This window comes from Protopterus annectens, chromosome 11.part0 (genome assembly GCF_019279795.1).
Source record: "Protopterus annectens isolate FY-2018-M chromosome 11.part0, PAN1.0, whole genome shotgun sequence".
Taxonomy (NCBI): Eukaryota; Metazoa; Chordata; order Ceratodontiformes; family Protopteridae; genus Protopterus; species Protopterus annectens.
Window position 1 is genome coordinate 315,545,395 of NC_056745.1, and position 20,634 is coordinate 315,566,028.

Consider the following 20,634-nt stretch of genomic DNA (forward strand, 5'->3'; position numbering starts at 1 on the left):
AATCATTGTAGAAGTAAAGCAGGACATCAGAATGGCTGCAGGGGGACTCTAGTGCCATATTTAGGTTGTCTGTTCTTCAGTTTGTGTTTGAAAGTTGATATCCCACAATTCGATCGGAGTGGGTGTGATTACATAATTATGTATGCAAATGTGATGTTAATCAGCGTACAGATTTGTACCTATTTTTCATGGGCCTTGTCCAGATTTTTGATGTTTCCAGGTTGAGACGTATTTTTTTTGGTGTCCTTTTTATAGCAGGATATGGATATTTGTTATTTGTTGCTCCTAGCCTTGTTCTTTCAGGGCTCAGCCTCCATTTTGCTGCTGGCAAGAAAGCTGTAAAGGGCTTTGCACTCAAACTTGTCTTTTGGTCAGCTCAGCTCAAGTCACTTGATGGTTTGGGTATGTGACCAGCTGTCATATCCTTGGCAAGATATAAACTATATAGCTAAGGCTACTGCAGCAGTGATCATTCAAACATCTAGTGTTATGGTAAGTTCAACTTACGCAACTGTACTTTAGCTCTTTGATGCCCAAAATCCAAACAAGTTTCACTAGATGAATTTCACATGTTCATTTAGTAGAAGACCTACAGTTTCATTAGGATGATTGCTAAGCATAAAATAATAACTAGGCATGCTTGTTTAATAAGAAAGAAAAAACATATTTAAAATATAGCATAAATAACATGTTATTAAATATGATGATTCACTTCAATTAATCAAAAAAATCAAGAATTTTCAGAGAAGTTCAAAATGTCCTTATACAAGGCTGAAAACCATGGCAGAGGCAAAGTAATCAAGATAAACTAATTATTCTAAAATCTAACTAAGTAATGACTGTTCCTACTTGGAAGCAAAACTGTCAGCCCTTATACATTTACACAGGCTGAAATTAAATCCCTCCAGAGCTTTGAATGTTTCACTCTTCTCACCTATTGCAGACTAGCTAACTGTTTCCACACTGACACTTCTTGGAATCTCTGAGGCTAAGAATAATAGAATATAAAAAAAGGAAGAAACTGAGCAGAACAGTGCTTAATAGAAAAACTGCAATTAGCATAATATTGAAATGTACAGTAAAGAAATAAAGAAATGATTGACATTTTATTCTTTTTTACTGTTTTGTTTCTCATCAGACATTTTATCGCTGAATGTAAAAATTCTTTAATTACTGCCTTCTTGTATTGCTTCCTCAAATATCTTACATTTATAAAATCAATACTTGCTCAGTAAAATACTATTACATTTTGTCTACATTATTGAAAAGTGTTGTTTACATGGGTCGGCAATTGTCTGATTGAAAAATAAGTACTATAAATACATTTCTTTAGTTGAAATTGTACAAAACTACAAATCTATGTTCAAACCACAAACGTGCAGTCAGAACTGATTTTATATAACCATATGTCTCAAACAGTAAGGCATTTTTTCGAGAGGGGAGAGGAAGCTATCCTGATACTCTCTTCCTGTACCTTTCAAGACTCACTCTGAAGTTATCGCAAGTCTGACAAAAAGCAATCATTCAAAACAAATCAATAAAAAACTACTTTTGGCTCTTTTTACAAAAGCCTGTGATTTTGTAATCCATGGTCAGTTGGTACCCACTCCAATGGTTAAAAAATAGCTACAATATACAGCACAGAAATAAGAATAAAGAAACAATATGTCAAGCAGTAAAATTGAAACAATAAAAAAAAAAAAAAAACAAGCAACGTGGTTATTCAGTCTCATTGCATGTATAAGTACAGCTCTACCAAACATGTCCTTTGTGCAACTGTGACAGCATTGGATGCTGTAACCCCAGTCCCTCCTTCCATTAGTGCTTCTATAATAATATATCACAGTAATTTCTGTAATAAACTCATCCTTTATTTCATAAGCTTGCTGTATTTGCATACATCAGTTGGACATGTGTGTACATTCTCCTTTTCTCTCTTTGTTTTGTAATGTGTTCTGTCACCTTACTGAATGAGAATCTTGTCTTTGATGAAGGAGGTAAATGAAGGCATTCTTCTCAGCTCAAGGCTGCATTCATTAACAAGAGGAAAAGTGCTGTCCATTTTAAAGAGTTAGAGAAAACAATTTTCTTTGTGTGTGTGTGTGTGTGTGTGTGTGTGTGTGTGTGTGTGTGTGTGTGTGTGTGTCACACATCTCAAACTCTTACAGCAAGAAATCTGGACAAAGCCATAAATAATGCAGGGACAAAGGCATAAAAATAGGGACAATTTTTACATATTACCCTTGAAAACTTAAAAAGGTTTATAGAATAACAGGTCTTGTACTAACATAAATGTTTTGAAAGCTATGAAGTCTGAAACTCAAATGTTTGACATTATTTTCTGACTTCAGTCTTCAATAATTTGCTAGTGATTTTCCAGAAGACCACATTTTTATGAGAAATGCATCAAAAATAAAAGGCAAAAATCTGGTCATTCTACAAAATTCTGTACAGTTGAGAGGCATGTGTGTGTGTTTGTGTGTGTGTGTGTGTGTGTGTGTGTGTGTGTGTGTGTGTGTGTGTGTGTGTGTGTGTGTGTGTCTGTGTCTGTGTGTCTGTGTGTGCATATTCATGAATATGTCAAACTGCCTGTCTCCATTACTACTGCAGTACACTCAGCGACAATTATATAAAGAGAGAGGTGCTGCATGTGGAATTGGGTAGTTTATCTTAGCATGCAAAACACTTTTTCCTGCATTTCTGAAAGTTGTCTTCTTTGAAGGAAGTTTGTTTCAGTGGAATGATTTCAGCAAAGCCATTGATGGTGAATTTAGGTTCACTGAAACAGTCCATAACAGTCTTTCCCAAGATGTTCTTACTGTCAGTTTGACTTGTTTTTCTTTTTTTTTCTGTGCTTTCACTTTTTTGTAAAACACTCTCTAATTTTATTCAGAAAATAGTCTATTCGAGTTTTCACATAATTAAAACACAATTGCTAGTTTACTATTGTCATGATCTTTTTTTTCATTTTCTTCCCACCATGTTATGGTTATCGCATGCAAGCTCACACCCCTTTTCCACATCCAGTTATTTACTTTCTCTTCACTTTCTTTAGTCATTTGTTCTGGGTCACATGGTAGTTTTTTCAGGCACTACTAGTTGACATGATGCACAGAAACACATCCCAGATGGGCTGTCAGCCCACCTCTGGATGCAGATTCACATAGGTGCGTACACATGGAAGCCTAATCTTCCATTGAAAAAGCTACTAATCAATACTGCAATGACTGACAATTAAATATCTAAAAACTAAACATCAGTCCAGAAAGGAGCAAAAAAGAAATCACACAATATTTTTTGCAGTGGATGGGGCTCCCCTGTACCTTCCATTTGGGGGGAATGCACCCTTAACCCCTTGGTAAGTATGTATATCAACTCTTTTTTAATTTGTTCAAGTCTTTCAGGTTTCTAATACCATGACAGGAATGGACCCCATTCTTAAGTCAAAGTATGATTAAACGTAATGAAATTAGTAGTGTTTCAATCTTAGATGTTAGCCAGAAATGCTCTTCGCAGCACCTGCAATGTGCCAGGTAATGACTCCTTCTGCAAATTCATATGGAGTTACATGTATCGGTAACATATCTAAGTATGATTGTAAATTCTTTTTTATAAGACCCATTGTTCCTACAACTACTACTGGAACTGTCTGGGTATCTTTCTTCCACATTCCCTCATTTTTTCCCTGCAAATCCTGATATTTTATGGCTTTATGTCTCCGTGTATATAAAACACTGTAGTCACTGGGTGTAGCAATTTCAATGATCAATGCTACTTTTACCTTCTTTTCGTGGACTACTATATCTGGTTTTCTCGCATCTATTATTTAAACTGTTGGTGATGGACAATCCCATGTGATATAAACTTCATCATTTTCTGTGATGCTTTGTGGCTCATGTTTTCATTGGTTTTCAGCTACTTTAATACTATAACGTTTGAACAATTCCCAATGCAACAGTCTTCCCACATTATTATGCCTTTCAATATACAGTTGTTCTGTCATTAGTATAACACAACCAGCTACAAGATGTGTAACTGTTTCCAGTTCTGTTTTACAAAACCTACATTACTTTGTTTCTCCCACATGTTCAACGGACTTTGTAAACCAGCTTGTATGTAGTCCACTATCTTGCGTCACCGATATTAACCTTTTGTCTTTTGGTTGAAATTTGCCTCTCCTTAACCATTCCTGCATTCGATCCTGGTCAACATGAGGTCGTTCCAAGAGTTTTCTATACTTGCAACTATATTTATGCAGTTTCCACATTTCTTGCATTCTCATCTGATCCTTCACCTTATATTCTTTCTTTTGTTTTCTGGCACATTCAGTTGCTGCCTGAATTTTATATACTTCTGGTTTGGCTTCCATTCTCTTTTGATGATATGTTTCTGTTAAACTAAGCAGGGAAATCATCTTAGATTTATTATCCTCATGTTTCAAAATACTCACTCCATTTGGGTCTTGTGATGTCAACTGATATGTATGCAGTTCCACAATTCCAGATCTAAACATATAATCAATTCCAAGGAAGCCGATACCTCCTTTAGAATAGGGAATATATAATCTTGGTATACACTAATTTTTTTATAAATCGTTTGATGAGCATGAAGAATTCTTCTTGTTTTACTGTCCAGCCTATCTAACACCTTTTTGGGGCCAGTCGGTCACTCCAAAACTGTAAGTTAGGATAGGAAGAGCAAACTGATTTATAGCCTGGACTTTATTCCTAGATATCGATGCTGTTTTTAGTATTAATTTAAGTCTTCTAAAATATTCCTTACTAAGTTTTATTCACATTTGTTCATGTTTTAGTGTTGATCCTTCATCAATTCTCTATACACTCCCTCTTGGTAAAGCCCTTTTATATCTGCTACTTTCTTGCTTTAAAAGTTGTGTTTGCACATTTATCAAGACCAAATAACATTCGTATGTCACCTGAAGAAGTTTGGACCACTTGCATTTGTGCTTTCAGTTCCTCATCGGAGAAACTCATGCAGTTTTAAAGCATCTACAAAAAGAAGAAGAGGAGCAGTCTTTACACTTGATTTTTTTTTCTCGGAGCCAAATTGTAGCCATGACCTAATCTGTTAAGCAGACAGCTTAATGGGTTAAAGGCAAGACAAAAGAGCAGCGGTGACAGAGAGTCACACTGGAATATTCCCCTTTGAATTTTTATCCCTGGAATAACAATTTGTCCTTTATCATGGCTTAACTGCAAAGTGGTTTGCCACAGTTTCATGGTTGCTGTAATGTAATTGATCAGTATTGGGTGTATCTTATACATTTTAAGCACTCTTTTATCCATGAATGTGGGATACTATCAAATGCTTTTTTGTAGTCAATCCATGCTATACTTAAATTCTTCCCCTTTATAAAATTCTCCATTATGACTTTATTTAACAACAAATTACCCTTTGTTCCATATGACTCTCTTTTATTATCCTTTTGTTCTATTGCCATGATCGAGTTTTCTTCTAAATGACAATAAACTGTCAGCATCAATTCCCATGTGTAGTTTATACATTGTCAGAAAGCAAGTCTATGGTTTTTAGGATAGCTTGCAGGTTCATTCTTAAGTAGGAGCATTGTTTTTCCTGTTAGTAACCAGGCTGGTGACTGTTCAAGGTGTGCATATAAATAGTTCTTCATCATGGCTAAATCTTCATGCAAAGAAAGATGTTAATACCATTAGCCAGATGTTAGGTACTGCATCTGGGTCTGGGGTTTTCCAATTAGGAGCTTTTCTTAACTTTGTTTCAATCTCTCTGGCTGTTATTTCATCCCATTTCAAATCCTGTACATTTGAACTTCTTATTTTTTCTTTTACTTCTTCTATCTATTTAACATCTTTGTTATGTTCCACAGAATCTTCATAAATATTTCTCCAAAATATAGCTATGTCTTCTTTTTCTGGTGGTGTTTAATTCCTTTTGCCTTGTTTCCCAACTCTCTATAAACTTTTTTGGGTCATAAATAAATTAGTTATTTTCAACTTTTCTTTTATATTTACCTACATATCTTCTAAGTTTTTCTGTCTGTGCTGATATTTTTAGTTTATTATTTGTGATAGTGCATGATCGATCCTGATCTGTTATAATACAGCATGTTACTTGTGTCACATCTATCTTTTGGAGTATTTTTTGTTGATCTGTTCCCTCTTCTATACTCTTCTAGCAATGACACTTCTTGTCTTAATTGCTTTATAATTTTCTCTGTTCAGTACTTCCATGACGGCATTCAGTTTCTCCCCTTCCTTTCCCTTACTACCCTGTGTTCTTGTAGTAAAACTTTATCTGTTGTTAATTTAGCTGCACAGTAATATATCCTACTTACTTCTGTTATATTGCATGAATTTCTATGGACAGTTGTAATTACTGTGTTCATTTATTTTCATCAAACTTCTAACTTTTTTGGTTTTATTGACCTTCTGTAGTCCATTTCATTACTGATTCACTGACCTTTTTCAGCCTTGTACCACTAAAAAGTTTGAGTTCTAAGTTTGAACAAAAAAACTACAATGTTAAGTTTATGTATGTATTCCAAGTATGCATATAATCCTATAATTCTGTACTGGTATCTATATGTGACTGTATAAAACTGCTACTGTTTAACTCTTATGTAACTATCCACATGTGGAGATTTTCTCCCAGGGCCTCCACTGAAAATGGACCTGTGTCCAGTCTGACTATCCCAGTTAAAAAATGTAAAATAAATAAATAAATAATATATCTCTATTAAATCAAGCAACTCTACACTTAGATCATTTTCTTCTAAACTGAGGGCACACTCTTTGTTCACCATTTCCTTTTGGCATTCCATAGAATGTTCTAGAGCATCTTCCTGTGCCACGTTCTCTTCAGTTTCATTCTGTGTCATCTGTTGCTCTTTCATATGGGAACACACTGGCCTATCACTCTACAACATTGTGTCAGAGTTGCCACAGTTTCCTGTTACTTCCCTTGCTGTCCGACTCCAACTGAACATTCATGCTGGTTTCCTATGGAAGACTCCAAAGTATCTTCATATGGCAACTAATCAGATGATTTCCACTCCACTGGTCTATCCTTAATGTGGGTGTCAATTGCCATATCCTGCTGCAATGTTATCTGAGTTAAATTTTCTACAGTAAATTCCTCACTTTGCAGGTACTCCATAACCTCAGTATTGTAAACGCTTGGGCCATAGTAGCACTTACACTAGTACTGGGATTAGGGATAACTCATGGAGAGGTAAGGGAACTGTGGTCTGTGTGTTTATATGTGAATGTTTTCTTGTGTGGGGGGGATGACTTGGGGGTATCCCTATTGCCACACAATGCATCCACAGCAGTTAACCACAGCACTGATCTGCACATTGCAGTAGTAACTGTGATTCAGAAAGATTGACTGACAATGAAGTGTTTTCTTATAATGAGTAACATGTCTCTGAATCACAAAAAGACACATTGTGGGTGCAGGAGCCCATTTAGGCCCTTCAGTGAATCCTGTGGTTATTTTTATGGTGGCAAACTGCAATCATGACTCAGTGATGCAGTCAATGATTCGTTTCATTTCTTTGCACAGAAAACATGCACTTCACTTACTACAGCTGATGTATGCTGCTAAAGAGAAGTTTCACATACATCATTTTTATTTTAAAGAAATACATTTACCTGGTCATACACTCAGTTTCTGAGCAGCCAAATATTTTTTTCTGAAGTAAGCACAGTATCAGATTGCTTGGAGCTGTAGCTCCTCCAGAAAGAGAAGATGGGTGCAAGCCAATTACACGTTAGTGGGGCATTTCAAAGTACTGATCAAATATTAATCTTCATTTGACATTCCATTTGGAGTCCTTTTGAGCTGTTGTCTGAACCATTAATGAACCGCAATGCTAAATTTGTGATTTTCATGCAGAGTCTCTTTTAGTTATTGGTCTGTTTGTCTGACTGCTTATTAAGTTATTAAAATAGTCCAAGACCTAAACACTGGATAATTATAAAGAAAAAAGTACATTAAAATATATGAGCAGTCTAATAAAAAATGACAATATGAAAACTAATAATATATGTAATTAAAACTAAACAGAAAGTCAATGATGCATAATCAATAATATAAGCCACATTTCTGAAGCAACTGACCCTCATTTTCTACTTTGCAAGGTAAGTCACATCTAGTAGACTTCTCTTGAAGGAGGAATATCCATACAGATGCTGCATTCCTATAAAACATCTTTTTTTGTTTTTCTGACAGTATGCATTTGGTCAAATATTGTAAAATACTATAAATATGACTGAAATGTAGGGAGTTCTTTATCATACTTCTAATATCATTTACATTTTTTATAAAATATATGAATACAAACACTTATCTTTCTAGCATATGGCACATTAATCTGATCACAAAATCCCTTACTTTCTCTGCCTAACATATAAAGCTATGTCAAACCCAGAGCTGTTGGACATGCTACACGAAAAGAAATCCCAATCCCTCTGAGCTACATGCTCTAGGGACCTAAACCTTGTCACCACAATAAACAGGACTTGCTGGAGGGATAGATTCCTGTCCCAGAGACTTCCCATACTCTAGAACAAGCTACCCATCTATGTCAAGCAAAGTTCCTCATTAGCACTCTTCAAGAAAAATCTTGATGAGTGGATGGGAAATAGGAAATACACCCCGGGGATCACTTCTGTGGCTCTGCTTAACAGGGGCACAGGAAATTAACTTTCTTGGGTTGGTATAAGCCAGGGAACTTTGTTGGCTAGGCTTACTTAGGCCCTTGGGCCAATAGCCTAGTACCTACCTATGAACCTATGAACCACCCAAGTACCTGCTTACACTTATTAAGGGTACCTGAACTTGTCAGAGATTTGGGATGTGTGTCTAGGCTTAAAAAGGCCCTTGTGGTCATTAGCCTAGTAAATACCTATGAACCTAAATACTTATGAACCTATGAAACAAATTAGGTGAATATGTACTTCAGATACATAAGTATGAGACCTTACCATACATAATGTACAAACATATGAATATATATATATATATATATATATATATATATATATATATATATATATATATATATATATATATATATATATATATATACCCACGGTGGTGGTGCTGCGGTAGCATTGTTGCCTCACAATAAGACGCTATCGGGTTTGATTCTCAGCTAGAGCGTGTTCTGCATGGAGACATGCGTGAATGGGCATACCTTCGTTGAAAATTGTGCTTCAGGGCTGGTAACTCGGCACGTAAAAATCAACTACCAATCATTAGCAGACCGGAGTTCCGCTGTGGTGACCCCTAACTGGGAAAAGCCAAAAGATACAACAACAACAACATATATATATATATATATATATATATATATATATATATACATATAAAAATAAATATGAGCCCTTACCATACATAATGTACAAACATATATATATATATATATATATATATATATATATATATATATATATATATATATATATAAGCCCTTACCATACATAATGTACAAACATATGAATATATATATATATATATATATATATATATATATATATATATATATATATATATATATATATATATATATATATATATAGATATATATATATAGATATATAGATATATATATATATATATATATATATAAAAGAAAGTAGTAAAGTTTTAACTAACAGCTGGCTACAACATCTACCATCTTTAATTATTCAATATGTTATATTGCTAGGTACAATCTAAGATTATAATTTAAGCTATAAATCCTATAATGCCATGAACACACCCTGCTATGAATGCTAAACAAATTTTGAGTTCCGAACTCATATATGTACTGGCTTGTCATAATTTCTCACAGCAGATTCTCTAAACAGCTCAGGAGAGTGACTGTTCTAGTACAGAAATGACTTTATTATGTCTTGTCTGTACATGAAAAGATGATGGCTTCTTATTACAGCACAGTCTCTGCAAACTGATTTGTGCCTGTTGTACAATCTTTGTAAAATCCTTTATATGTCTCTGCTTTTTGCCAGTTAGAAATGTTTTATATTTGCTCTTCTTACTGCCTGATGTACAATTTCTTTAAAATGTTTTTATTAAACTGTTTATTTGACTTGTGCTGCTCTGCTTTATGTCTGATATACAACTTGTATACTACTTATTTTGTTAATATTGCCTTTGGCCAAGGGCATAGCTGAAAAGGATACTTGGATCAGCACACCTACCTGGTTATCAAATTTAAATAAATACATGATAAGAAACATTGAAGTACTTGTTCTAATACAATGGAAAAATGAACTGTTTTTATAGCATTGTGAGCCATGTTCTGCATTCCCTTTTGAGTTGCAAAAGCCATATTCTTTCCATAAAGTACATAAGGAGGAAACAAGAAGCATTATTATATTTTATGGCACTTTATCTAGGGGAGGTGGTTAGGCTTCAAAATGCATGGTAAATACACAAAATGCTTTGCTTGCTACTTAACATTTGCTTGTGATATCTATAATGCACCGTAGTATTTTTAGTCTGTGAGCATTGTAACTGTTGAGGTCTAGGTGGGATTTTTTTGATCTGTTCATTCAATATACTTAATAAAGGTATTAATTTAAAAGAAAAGAACTGTGACAATGGTCAGCCAGAAAAGATAAAACTGTCCCTGTGTATTTTCCCTATTTTTTATCTGCTTTATTTATGTCAGTGTGGCAACCTATTCATCTGGTCTCCCCTTAAAATAGAACAAAGTTCATTCAGTAGCACAGGCTAATTGTATGTAACAAAACATAATTATAATGTAATAGAAAAAGGAGTATCCTGGTTCTTCACAGTTTATATTAAAAAGCTTCCTCACCACCATGTGACAGGTTATAATCGATTCAGGCTGAGCAGAGCTGCTGCTTTGTACTTTTCTTTTATCTGTGGCTTAGAAGGCAGCTGTGTTTTTGTAAAAGACAATGAACTGGGCAGTCTTACTTAAAGGTAGAAGAGGGGGGAAAAGCCCACCCTTTATTTTATATTAAATGGATTTTCAATTTAAAAGCAAGGGAGCCTGTTGTGCGAAGCTCGGTTATTACATTGGCTGTATTCTATCTCACCCACCAGGAGGCTAATAATGAAGGAGTCGGTGAAGGTGGCGAATGCCATGCGGGTTATCTCACGGCCCCAGATGCTGGATAAGTTGAAGGAAGCAGCATCACTTTTAGATGACATTCAGAAAGGCCTCAATGACTATCTGGAAACAAAAAGGTTATTCTTTCCAAGGTAGACGAATTACATTTACTTGAGCTTTATCCTGTGTGCACATATATATGTATGTGTGTATGTGTACATGTGTTTGTGAATGTGTACGGATGTGTGCATGCTTATGGGTATTTATGAATATGTTTGTGAGTGCTTGCATGTATGTATGTATAGGCATATGCACACACACACACACACACACACACACACACACACACACACACAGAGATATATATATATATATATATATATATATATATATATATATATATATATATATATATATATATGAGGAAGAGAGAAACCGAGACAGAGATGTATATCTGTATATCTATATGTGCGTGCACAGTATATAAATAAAGAGAAAGAGAGAGAGATGTCCATATCAGTGTACAGAGTAGGTAATTGTTAATACTAGTCTGAGATGGTATTATTATTACTGAAATTCTAAAGCAGTGCTTATACATGCACATACAGTTCACATTATGTCTTCTATACAGTGTATTATTGTAACCAGTTCATGTCTAAATATGCATTTTTATGCAGGTGTCTTAATGCATCCTGCAAGGTACACGTGTGTGCATATGCATGTGAGTGTGACTTTGTTGCTGAGCACAAGTATACCAATGTACTCATATATAAAATATGTCATAAGTATGCATGCGTGTATGCATGTAGGTATGTATATATATATGTGTGCAAATTAATCCTATACAAGCACATACTTCAGTGCTATGACATTGTTTTTTCTCTGTCTCCTGGACTTATAAAATAGGGGTCAGGGATGGCCTAATGGTTAAGTTGTTTAACTCACAGACCCCAAAGTACAGGGCTTGATTTTAACTCTTGGTCACTGTCTGATTATTGGCTAGGCATGTAATAGTCTGCCGATTGATTGCCTAGTCTTAACTTACAGTCTTCATGTCCTTAGTCTTGCGTCTATGTTTAGTTAGTTTATTGTACATTCCTTCTTATGAAATATGCACGACTGTCTTATCAGCTGTAACACGGATGAATGCATACTATCAACTTCTAAGCAATTGCTAAACTTGTTTATGAAATACAGGCATTCCTAAGACTGACTTGTGCTTGTGTGTGTGTTTACTCCTTTGTGAGCACGTACATGTGATCATATGTGCTCTGATGGTTGTACTGAATGTGGTCCATCCTCAATTATAAAGCAAAACCCTAAAATCATGCACTAATTCTAGCCATATATATTTATAAATGTCTTTATGGTGATTTATTTCAGGTTCTTCTTTCTTTCCAATGATGAGCTGTTAGAAATTCTGTCTGAGACAAAGGACCCTTTGAGAGTACAACCTCATCTGAAGAAATGCTTTGAAGGAATTGCTAAACTTACTTTTAATGATGAAAAAGAGATTACCCACATGGAATCAGCAGAACATGAGAGGGTTCAGCTCGTGCAGCGAATCATTCCAGCCCAGGCTAAGGGATTAGTCGAGAAATGGCTTCATGAGGTGAATGTGCTTAGTTACTAATCTAACATACTGTGTGATTCTTGTTTTTTGATGAGATGAGGAGCATAAAAAAAGATTCATTCATAAAAGCAGTCATGCATAGTAGATGTCCTTTCACAGTGCCAGAATGTTTTTTTTCTGTGCATTCATTATGTTTGCTTAATTTGCTCTAAACCACAAAGGCATGAAGAATAATGTGCAAATATTGATGGTCATAAAATGTACATCAGTATTTTGCTAGATGAATATGAAATTCTTTAGAATAATGCATTGGATTCTTAACTTTTAACTCAGAACTGCACATGGAATGCTTATTTTTCTGTTGCCTGTCCATGCTGAACAAGTCATACAATAATGTGAGTAAATCTTTACAACTGTTTTCTTTTTGTTTTCTGAGTTTACTAAAGGGTATAGTAACTAAAACATTGAGGCTGCAATATTTACCCGCTTAACTAATCAAATATGTTATGTCATTGTCAGTGCAAAATTCTTTATCCATCAACTTGCCCATACAAGCACTTCCTGGGTGGATAGAATTCCACAACAATACTGTTCACTGTATATTTAGTGCGTACCACAGGCTTAGAGCAGGTATCTGTATACTGACAGGAGAAATACAGTGCACTGACTGTATCATATATTTAATAGTCACCACTTCCATTTGCTAGCTGCAAATCACTGGTTAAACTGGGTAAACTGGGGACTCTTATTCTTACCTTATAAGTCAGCATGTATTTTATGATTTCAGTTTATAAATAAAATTGTGCTATTATTTACACAGCAACTACTGAAAATATATAGCCTCACCTACCAAACTACAACACAGACTGGTTTCGATGTTAAGTTTTTCCATGAATAGCTGAATGAAATTTTTTTAAAAAGCTGTTTTGTCCATAATAAGTCATATGCTGCCCATATAAAATTTTTATCTCTACACACAGATGACTTATTTGGATCAGACCATGTGTAAGTGAGAGCAGGAGTTAGGTGTTGTTTTGTGAGTTGAATTGCCCATTGTTTTTGCTTTCTGTGGTATACCAAAAGCTTATTCTAACTATGCAAATAATATGTTCAACCCAGCCCTTAGAATAATTTCTGTTTACAGCATGCATGTACAATTTCAATGGTTGCTTTACTGCATATGTGAAAAATACTAACTATGCTGGCACAAGTACAGAAAACATTATTTCTAACAAAGTAGTATTAATTCTTTTCTTGTGATTAAGACATCAAATTAGTGTTTTCTAGATCATGTCCTTCTGTCCCTCTAACTCTCTCCATGCTGCTGTTGAATCTTTCATTTTCCCAATGTTCTTTCCAACATCTGGAAAGAAGGAGGGGATAGTGAAAGTTTAGTAATGCAACCATCATTTAATGTGGGAGGTGGTTGTAAGCCTCTAGTCCTAACCTACGTCCTGACATCCCCATAAATAGTCTGCCAAGTCGGAACATTCTGTGACAGTACAATGAACTGTGGATGTCTCCTCAGGCAAACCAACAACCACCTGTACCATTTTCACTGCTTGACAGAGAGAAGCACATACCCAACCTGAGTGCTGTGTCCTGACCTGAAATCCAGCCAGCACTAGGAATAATTCTTGCTGCAGGCCAGGGATGCTTCCATATCATCTGCACAGGCAAGCCAGTGTAATTTCTTCACCCCCACCCACTACCCAGCTGACTGTTCCCATACCTGTTGTAGGTCATCCTTCTCATGGTCAGAGCTTTGTTCCTCACACTATAGAGCTGGCAGGCACATAAATAGTATTGGTAGTATGGTATACCACTGGCTATGTATAATACTCCAAAAAATTCTCCTGTGTTAGATAAGGAAAAAAAAATTCTGAAACCAACATATGGAACAATATCCTTTATATATATTTGTACATTATTTGTGGAGCTTTTCTCATGGAGCCTCCACTGAAAATGGGTACTCAGTGCCCAGTTAGACTTTCCCAGTAAACAAATATAAAATAAATAAAATAACTAACTAACTAAATAACTAAACAAATACATAAATAAAAGTTACAAGGAAAGAAACTGTGAAACTAAAAGCCCAGAAGTCTGTAGCTAATTTACTCATAACAACTACTCAGACTGTCAAATTCAATAAATTCATTCATCTGTGCAATGCATTTTGTTAGCATAGACATCATGAGCACACTCATTGTACCTAATCCAATATGTTGTCCCATAGCGCATGAATAGAGTTGGTCAATTATAGTTTATAAATACACTGTTTATCAAAGCAGACTATCTCATTTGTACTTTTCATTTATCCTGGATCATTTGAAGGTACATAATCATACTTTGTTCTGTAGTAACGAATCTCAAGAAAGTCATTTGTAGCAGATACTGATTTCTACTGTCAGGCTGTCAGTTGAAGAGAAACATGCAGGTCTGCCATCTAGATTTCTTTGGTTATCAGAGCAAAAATAAAAAAAGGATCTCCATATGCTTCATCTGTCATTTTTAGAATACAGTGCTTGAATGATACTGTATTAGAGAGTAGCAGATGGGGAATGACTTGAATTAACTGCATGTTTGTAAGATATAAGAATTGCAGTCAGTTTTTTAATTGCATATTTATAAAACCCAACTGTAGATATCAGTATCCAGTACGGCAATGGTGAAGCTTTCTGTGTGCAGTCTCATCTATGCAAGTGTCTAAGGTTTTTCTAGGGGTAAGAGGTATTCAAAGTTATGAGTATGTGGGAGCTGCCATATAACAGATTAGTTTCAGTGCATGACCAAATTGATGTTAGAAACTGCACTGCTAAAGTAGTTGTTTATATGGTGACAGCATTTGAATAACCACTCATATTAAACCTAGTCTTCCTAGTTCTGTAGGAGTCCTTACTACTGAAGTGGAAATCTTTCTGGTTTTACTTTCACAGACAAATTATGTTTCCAGTTTTTGTATGTTCTTGAGTCATACATTTTGTGGTGATGTAAAAACTTCAGATAGAAATTCAGCCCACTGAACCATGTTGAGAATAATTTTAAGTATATAGCAAAAACAAAAACCACACCGGTACTATGGAAACTAGACCCAGCTATCGCAATGGATAAAAAATAAATGCAAATAACAAACACCACCATGCGCTGGGTCTGACGGCTGATAAATTGTAGACTCCTCGAGCACTGAAATGCAGGAAATCAGTTCAAAACAGTTCAAAACACGATCACCAACTGTAGTATAAAATCCAAGCAGTTTATTGGTATAAAACTGTTAGCACTTTCACCTTAGGCTTCTTCAGACAGTAACTGTCTGAAGAAGCCTAAGGGTGAAAGCGCTAACAGTTTTAGCCGTTTGTTATTTGAGAATAATTTGTTCGATCTGTGTATGAATGTCATTAACTGTTCCCACAGACATGCAAGTTTCAGCTCAAAAAGTATCTAGCTGGATATAGGCTTAATACCTAAATACTGAGGGTTTCTGCACCAGGCAAGAACACAAAGGTGCTGGCTATTTCACAGCTCCCCCTGCTACTCAGCTGAGAGAAAACAGTTCCATTTTAGTATTGCTTGCCTTCAAACTTCATAAATCATAAACCAGGGACAGTGTGTATAAATTTTATGGTTATCTTTTACTGGGTCTTTCAAAAAGACTAAGCAAGCACCAGTAGTTAAATATAGTTTGTGTTTTTCTTTCAGGAGATCACAGCCTGAGGCATTTTGCAGGGACATAATATACTAAGCCAGCAGCTCAGTGGTTAGGATTCAGGGTAGTGGGTACCCTACCCTGTCTGTTATCATTTATTAGGCAAGAGGGAATAGAGATACCATATTAGTATTAGTTAGGACTGCCACTAAAGACAAAGCACAGAGGAACTGATGGCTGCAACAAAAGCTGTTGAGAATCCAGAATTTAGCCGAGCTTGCCACCTATATTGCCAGCTGACTGAGTAAAATGTTTTTTCAGAGTCAACTAGTAGAGTTAACTGCTGGCATGGCTGAAGTTTGATAGACTGCATTCCATATTATAGCTGTAGTATGATCTCTTTTGCATCTTTTTCTAATAAAACCTGTGTGAGATCAGTGTTGCAGTAGAGTGAGGACTGTGATGTACTGGGATTTCATTTACTAGAACTTCTCAAGCCTGCAGCGTGTTAAATTAAGTGATTTGGGAAATCTACATGTATGCATTTAAGCTTCTTTACTATCATGGTAGAGAAACAAATGAAGAGTGTGGTTATAGGACATAAATTGCATACCTTGTCTTTGAAATACTTAAAGATGTAGTGTGTTATTAAATATACAAAGGTGGTTCTGATACCTATTACCCAATATCTAGGCATACAACTTTGTCTCTAAGTTTGTGATTGTGATAGGAAAACACTTGAATTGTAACATAAGGTCTTTACCAGGTTTTCAAACTACATAAGTGGTAGTTAGTCTAGTAAATATTAGGAGAATCATGTTAAGAACATATGCTGAAAAAGACAAGGCCTCCACTGGAAAAGGACCTGTGTCCAATTGGAATTTCCCGGTAAACAAATGTAAACAAATAAATAAATAATGGGGACAACTGTAGGTTCCGGATTAATTTGTGCAACTCTGTACCAGTGTCATCCTGGTTAGAGCCTTCCCAATGGGTGTTAGTCTTGTGCTTTCAACACCTCACTATTATATGCATTCTAGTATATAAAGACCCTTGTTCTGAGTAAGCTGAGAACACTTTGCGTTCTAGGATTGTACAGATCTTACTAACTTTTTTAACATCACGTGAAGTCCCTTTGGAATACAGTGATACATAAAATGCTTACACTTGGCATTGATAGCTTTTGCAGAGTTAACAGACCCCTTCCTTAATTTTTAAACAGCAGTAGCACTCTTTGCTTGAGTCCATATGGCAGGAATGAATTTTAAAGGCTTACTGATTATTTCCCACACTGGTAATGTTGCACCGTTAGTGTGCATTTGTGATCTCTGTCTAATGAACATACCTAACTACACTCTAGCCATTTTGTATTTCTTCAAAGTTTCTTCTTTGTTGGACTTAACACCCTTTTAGTATTGTGATGGTTGTTTCTTTTCTTGACCTCCATTTCTAGCTGAGAAAGGTTGTCATCCTTCCTCTTTAACAAAGTATCTTTACCAGCAGTTTCAGAATAAAACTATGCCACTACATAAAGTCAGATGTACTACCTTGGCAATTTTTCAGAACGTATATATATATATATATATATATATATATATATATATATATATATATATATATATATATATATATATCGTCTGGCTTGCTACATATATATATATATATATATATATATATATATATATATATATATATATATGAGAGACAGAATCTGTTGTAAGTTGTCTGCCCATTTTCATGGCTTTGTTACTATAGGCCTGTCACCTGTGGTGCATGCCTGGTAAGTATTGCTTCATGGTCAGAAATAGGGCAGGATAACCTTCAGTTCTCATGTATAATACAAAACCACAGGAAGCACACTAGCCAATAACCTAGCCCACTTTGGATGCTTAGACCTAGTGTGGAGAAAGTAAACTTGGATTGTCTGAGTTGAAGACTCACCAAATATCTTGTAGGTAATTTTCTTTCATACCCTGTAATAGTGCCCATTAAACCCTTATATGATGACACTTATACTACTGACTTGTCTGTTCCTGAATCTAGTACAGCACTAGAGTGCCACTACAATAGTTGAATGGTTCACTGATTCTGAACCTATGCAGGCTTTGTATCAAAGGATGAGAAGAATCATGGGATCTCCGAACTGGGACCATATATTCCAAATGCCAGTAATCATCCAGTTGCTTTCATAAACTGGACCATAATCAGCTTACTCTTTCCATCTTTCCAGTTGGCGTCTAGCTGACAGAACAAACAGTCTCTGACTAGCAGCAAATCTCTCCTCTTTGAATGTTTTGCTAAGCTATGTAATGCACACCCATTCCATTAGCACAACTAAACAACTTGCATGCTGCTCTCTGTAGAGCTATGATATCTGCCTTTATACTGCATATAAGTTTTGTAAAAGAATAGGTTTTGTTTAAAATGTTGACCATACCTTGATTTAAAATATGATAATTAAAAAAATTTAGTCCTGAATACATATAATTACAGCAAGACTTCTCAGCACTGACATGGAGTTCAGCAGTCATAGATAAGACACCTGTGTCTAAACGTAAATGCAGATTACACTAAAATGGCATGTGGAAATGTAAGGAGAAGGTGATGAGTAGTGAGTAGTGGGTTGAAATGAAAACACTAGAAAAAATATCTATTATGCTAAACAATTAAATCATTGGTTACTTCAAGGCCTCAATAATTTTTGACAAAGTAATCAAAATAAACACTCAACTAATCTTAAAATTGTTTTAAGGTTTAGGCATGAGGTTGACATTATAGATCAATTTAACAAGAAGAAACAACATCTGTATATTCAGCTGTAGTTGATTCTGAAGACACCAGTGAAGTAAAAAGGATTAAAGCTTTTGTCATTCACAATGGCACAATTACAAGTCACTTGTGGGGGATGCATCTTTGTATGTTGCTTCTGATTTGGACCACCCTTCATCATCAGGTGAGGCACAAAGACTTGATGGGTCTGCTACTGATCATGTTCTTATTTTGTAGGCTTGTTGTTTAAATCTGTTTCTTGAGGTAATGTGCCCATGTTTTGTGCATCATACACTATTAGTGAGTTGTATGTATTTTCTGTAGATATGTGCTGTCTTTGTCCTCCATTTCTGGGTAGGATGTCGGGTCTACTTGTGGAAGCAATGAGGGAATCTATGTTGCTGGCACTTACCAGAGTTAGTTGTCCAGAAGCCGCGGTGGTGCAGTGGTAGCATTGTTGCCTCACAGCAAAAGTTTCTCCTGTTCAATTCTCGGCTGGAGCACCTTCTGTGTGGAGTCTGCATGTCCTCCCCACAATCGAGTGGCATTCAAAAGACATGTGTAGAATGGGCGTGCCTTTGTTGAAGGTTGGATATTGAGCTGGCACCTCGGCACCTATAAAAAATCTACTGCCAATCATTAGCAAATCGAAGTTCTGCTGTGGTGACCCCTAACTGGGAAAAGCTGAAAGAAGAACAACAACAGAGTTAGCTGTCCAGCTGTCGCTGTTTCTGCTGTGAACTTTACTGACACAGTATCCACCTTATAATGCTTATTTGCAGTTGTCAGTCTTGTTTCTTTGTTATGAATCTATAAAGTCAGGTTGTCAGTCACAGTGCTAGTAATATTGTCTTTGAGAAAAGATAGTAGTACTTCAGGAGGAATAAATGATTACTGACCAGATTTCCACTTAAGTGACAGCACCATGGGATATTTAAAGACTGTCGGAATTCTGTTCTTATAGCAAGTATGTTGAGCACTTGAGAAAACCTTCTTTCAGTAGCCTCTTCAAAGAAATAAGAAAGATTTTTCACCATAAACTCCACCTTTTGTAGTAGTTTCCTCTCATTAGCTGCTTCCAGAATCCTGGCCTTGTCCTGGTAGCTGAGCATCGTTGATGTTATGTCTTTGGGTGGATAAGCTTAATTTGAAGGGGTTTTGCGGAGACATATGATCTTTGTATGATGAATGTGACTGGTAAGAAGAGCATCACATCTACCAGTCCTCTCTTTATCCCACCAAGTTATAAGTTATTACATCTGTGGTAGTTTTCAAGGTCACCTATCTTCATCTGAAAGGCTTTAATACTTGTCTGATGGTCCCTTTTTGTTGGTTGAATAGCCTGACCATGGGTTTCCTGAAACATTAGGACTGAGTCCTGAACATAATCCTACTATCCATAACTCAGTATCTTTTCTGGGGGGGGGGGGGGGGTTGTGTGGTTTTTAATTTATCTGTTTTCTGACAGGCTCTGTGATTGATACTAAATCAGCTGAAATGTGCAACATTGCATGCATTGTACCTGCTACTAGAGGTTTAGTCCTAATAGATATGATGTGATAA

At 35.8% G+C, this 20,634-nt stretch overlaps 1 protein-coding gene across 1 annotated transcript in view; it reads left to right on the forward strand.

Moving 5' to 3' along the window:
- LOC122815364 (dynein axonemal heavy chain 3-like) overlaps positions 1–20,634 on the forward strand; it is a 4,921,723-nt gene that overhangs the window by 1,012,859 nt on the left and 3,888,230 nt on the right. The window contains exons 20-21 of the mRNA XM_044087818.1: positions 11,080–11,238; positions 12,470–12,698. Of these exons, the coding sequence (XP_043943753.1) occupies positions 11,080–11,238; positions 12,470–12,698 (388 nt within the window). The remainder of the gene's footprint in view (positions 1–11,079; positions 11,239–12,469; positions 12,699–20,634) is intronic.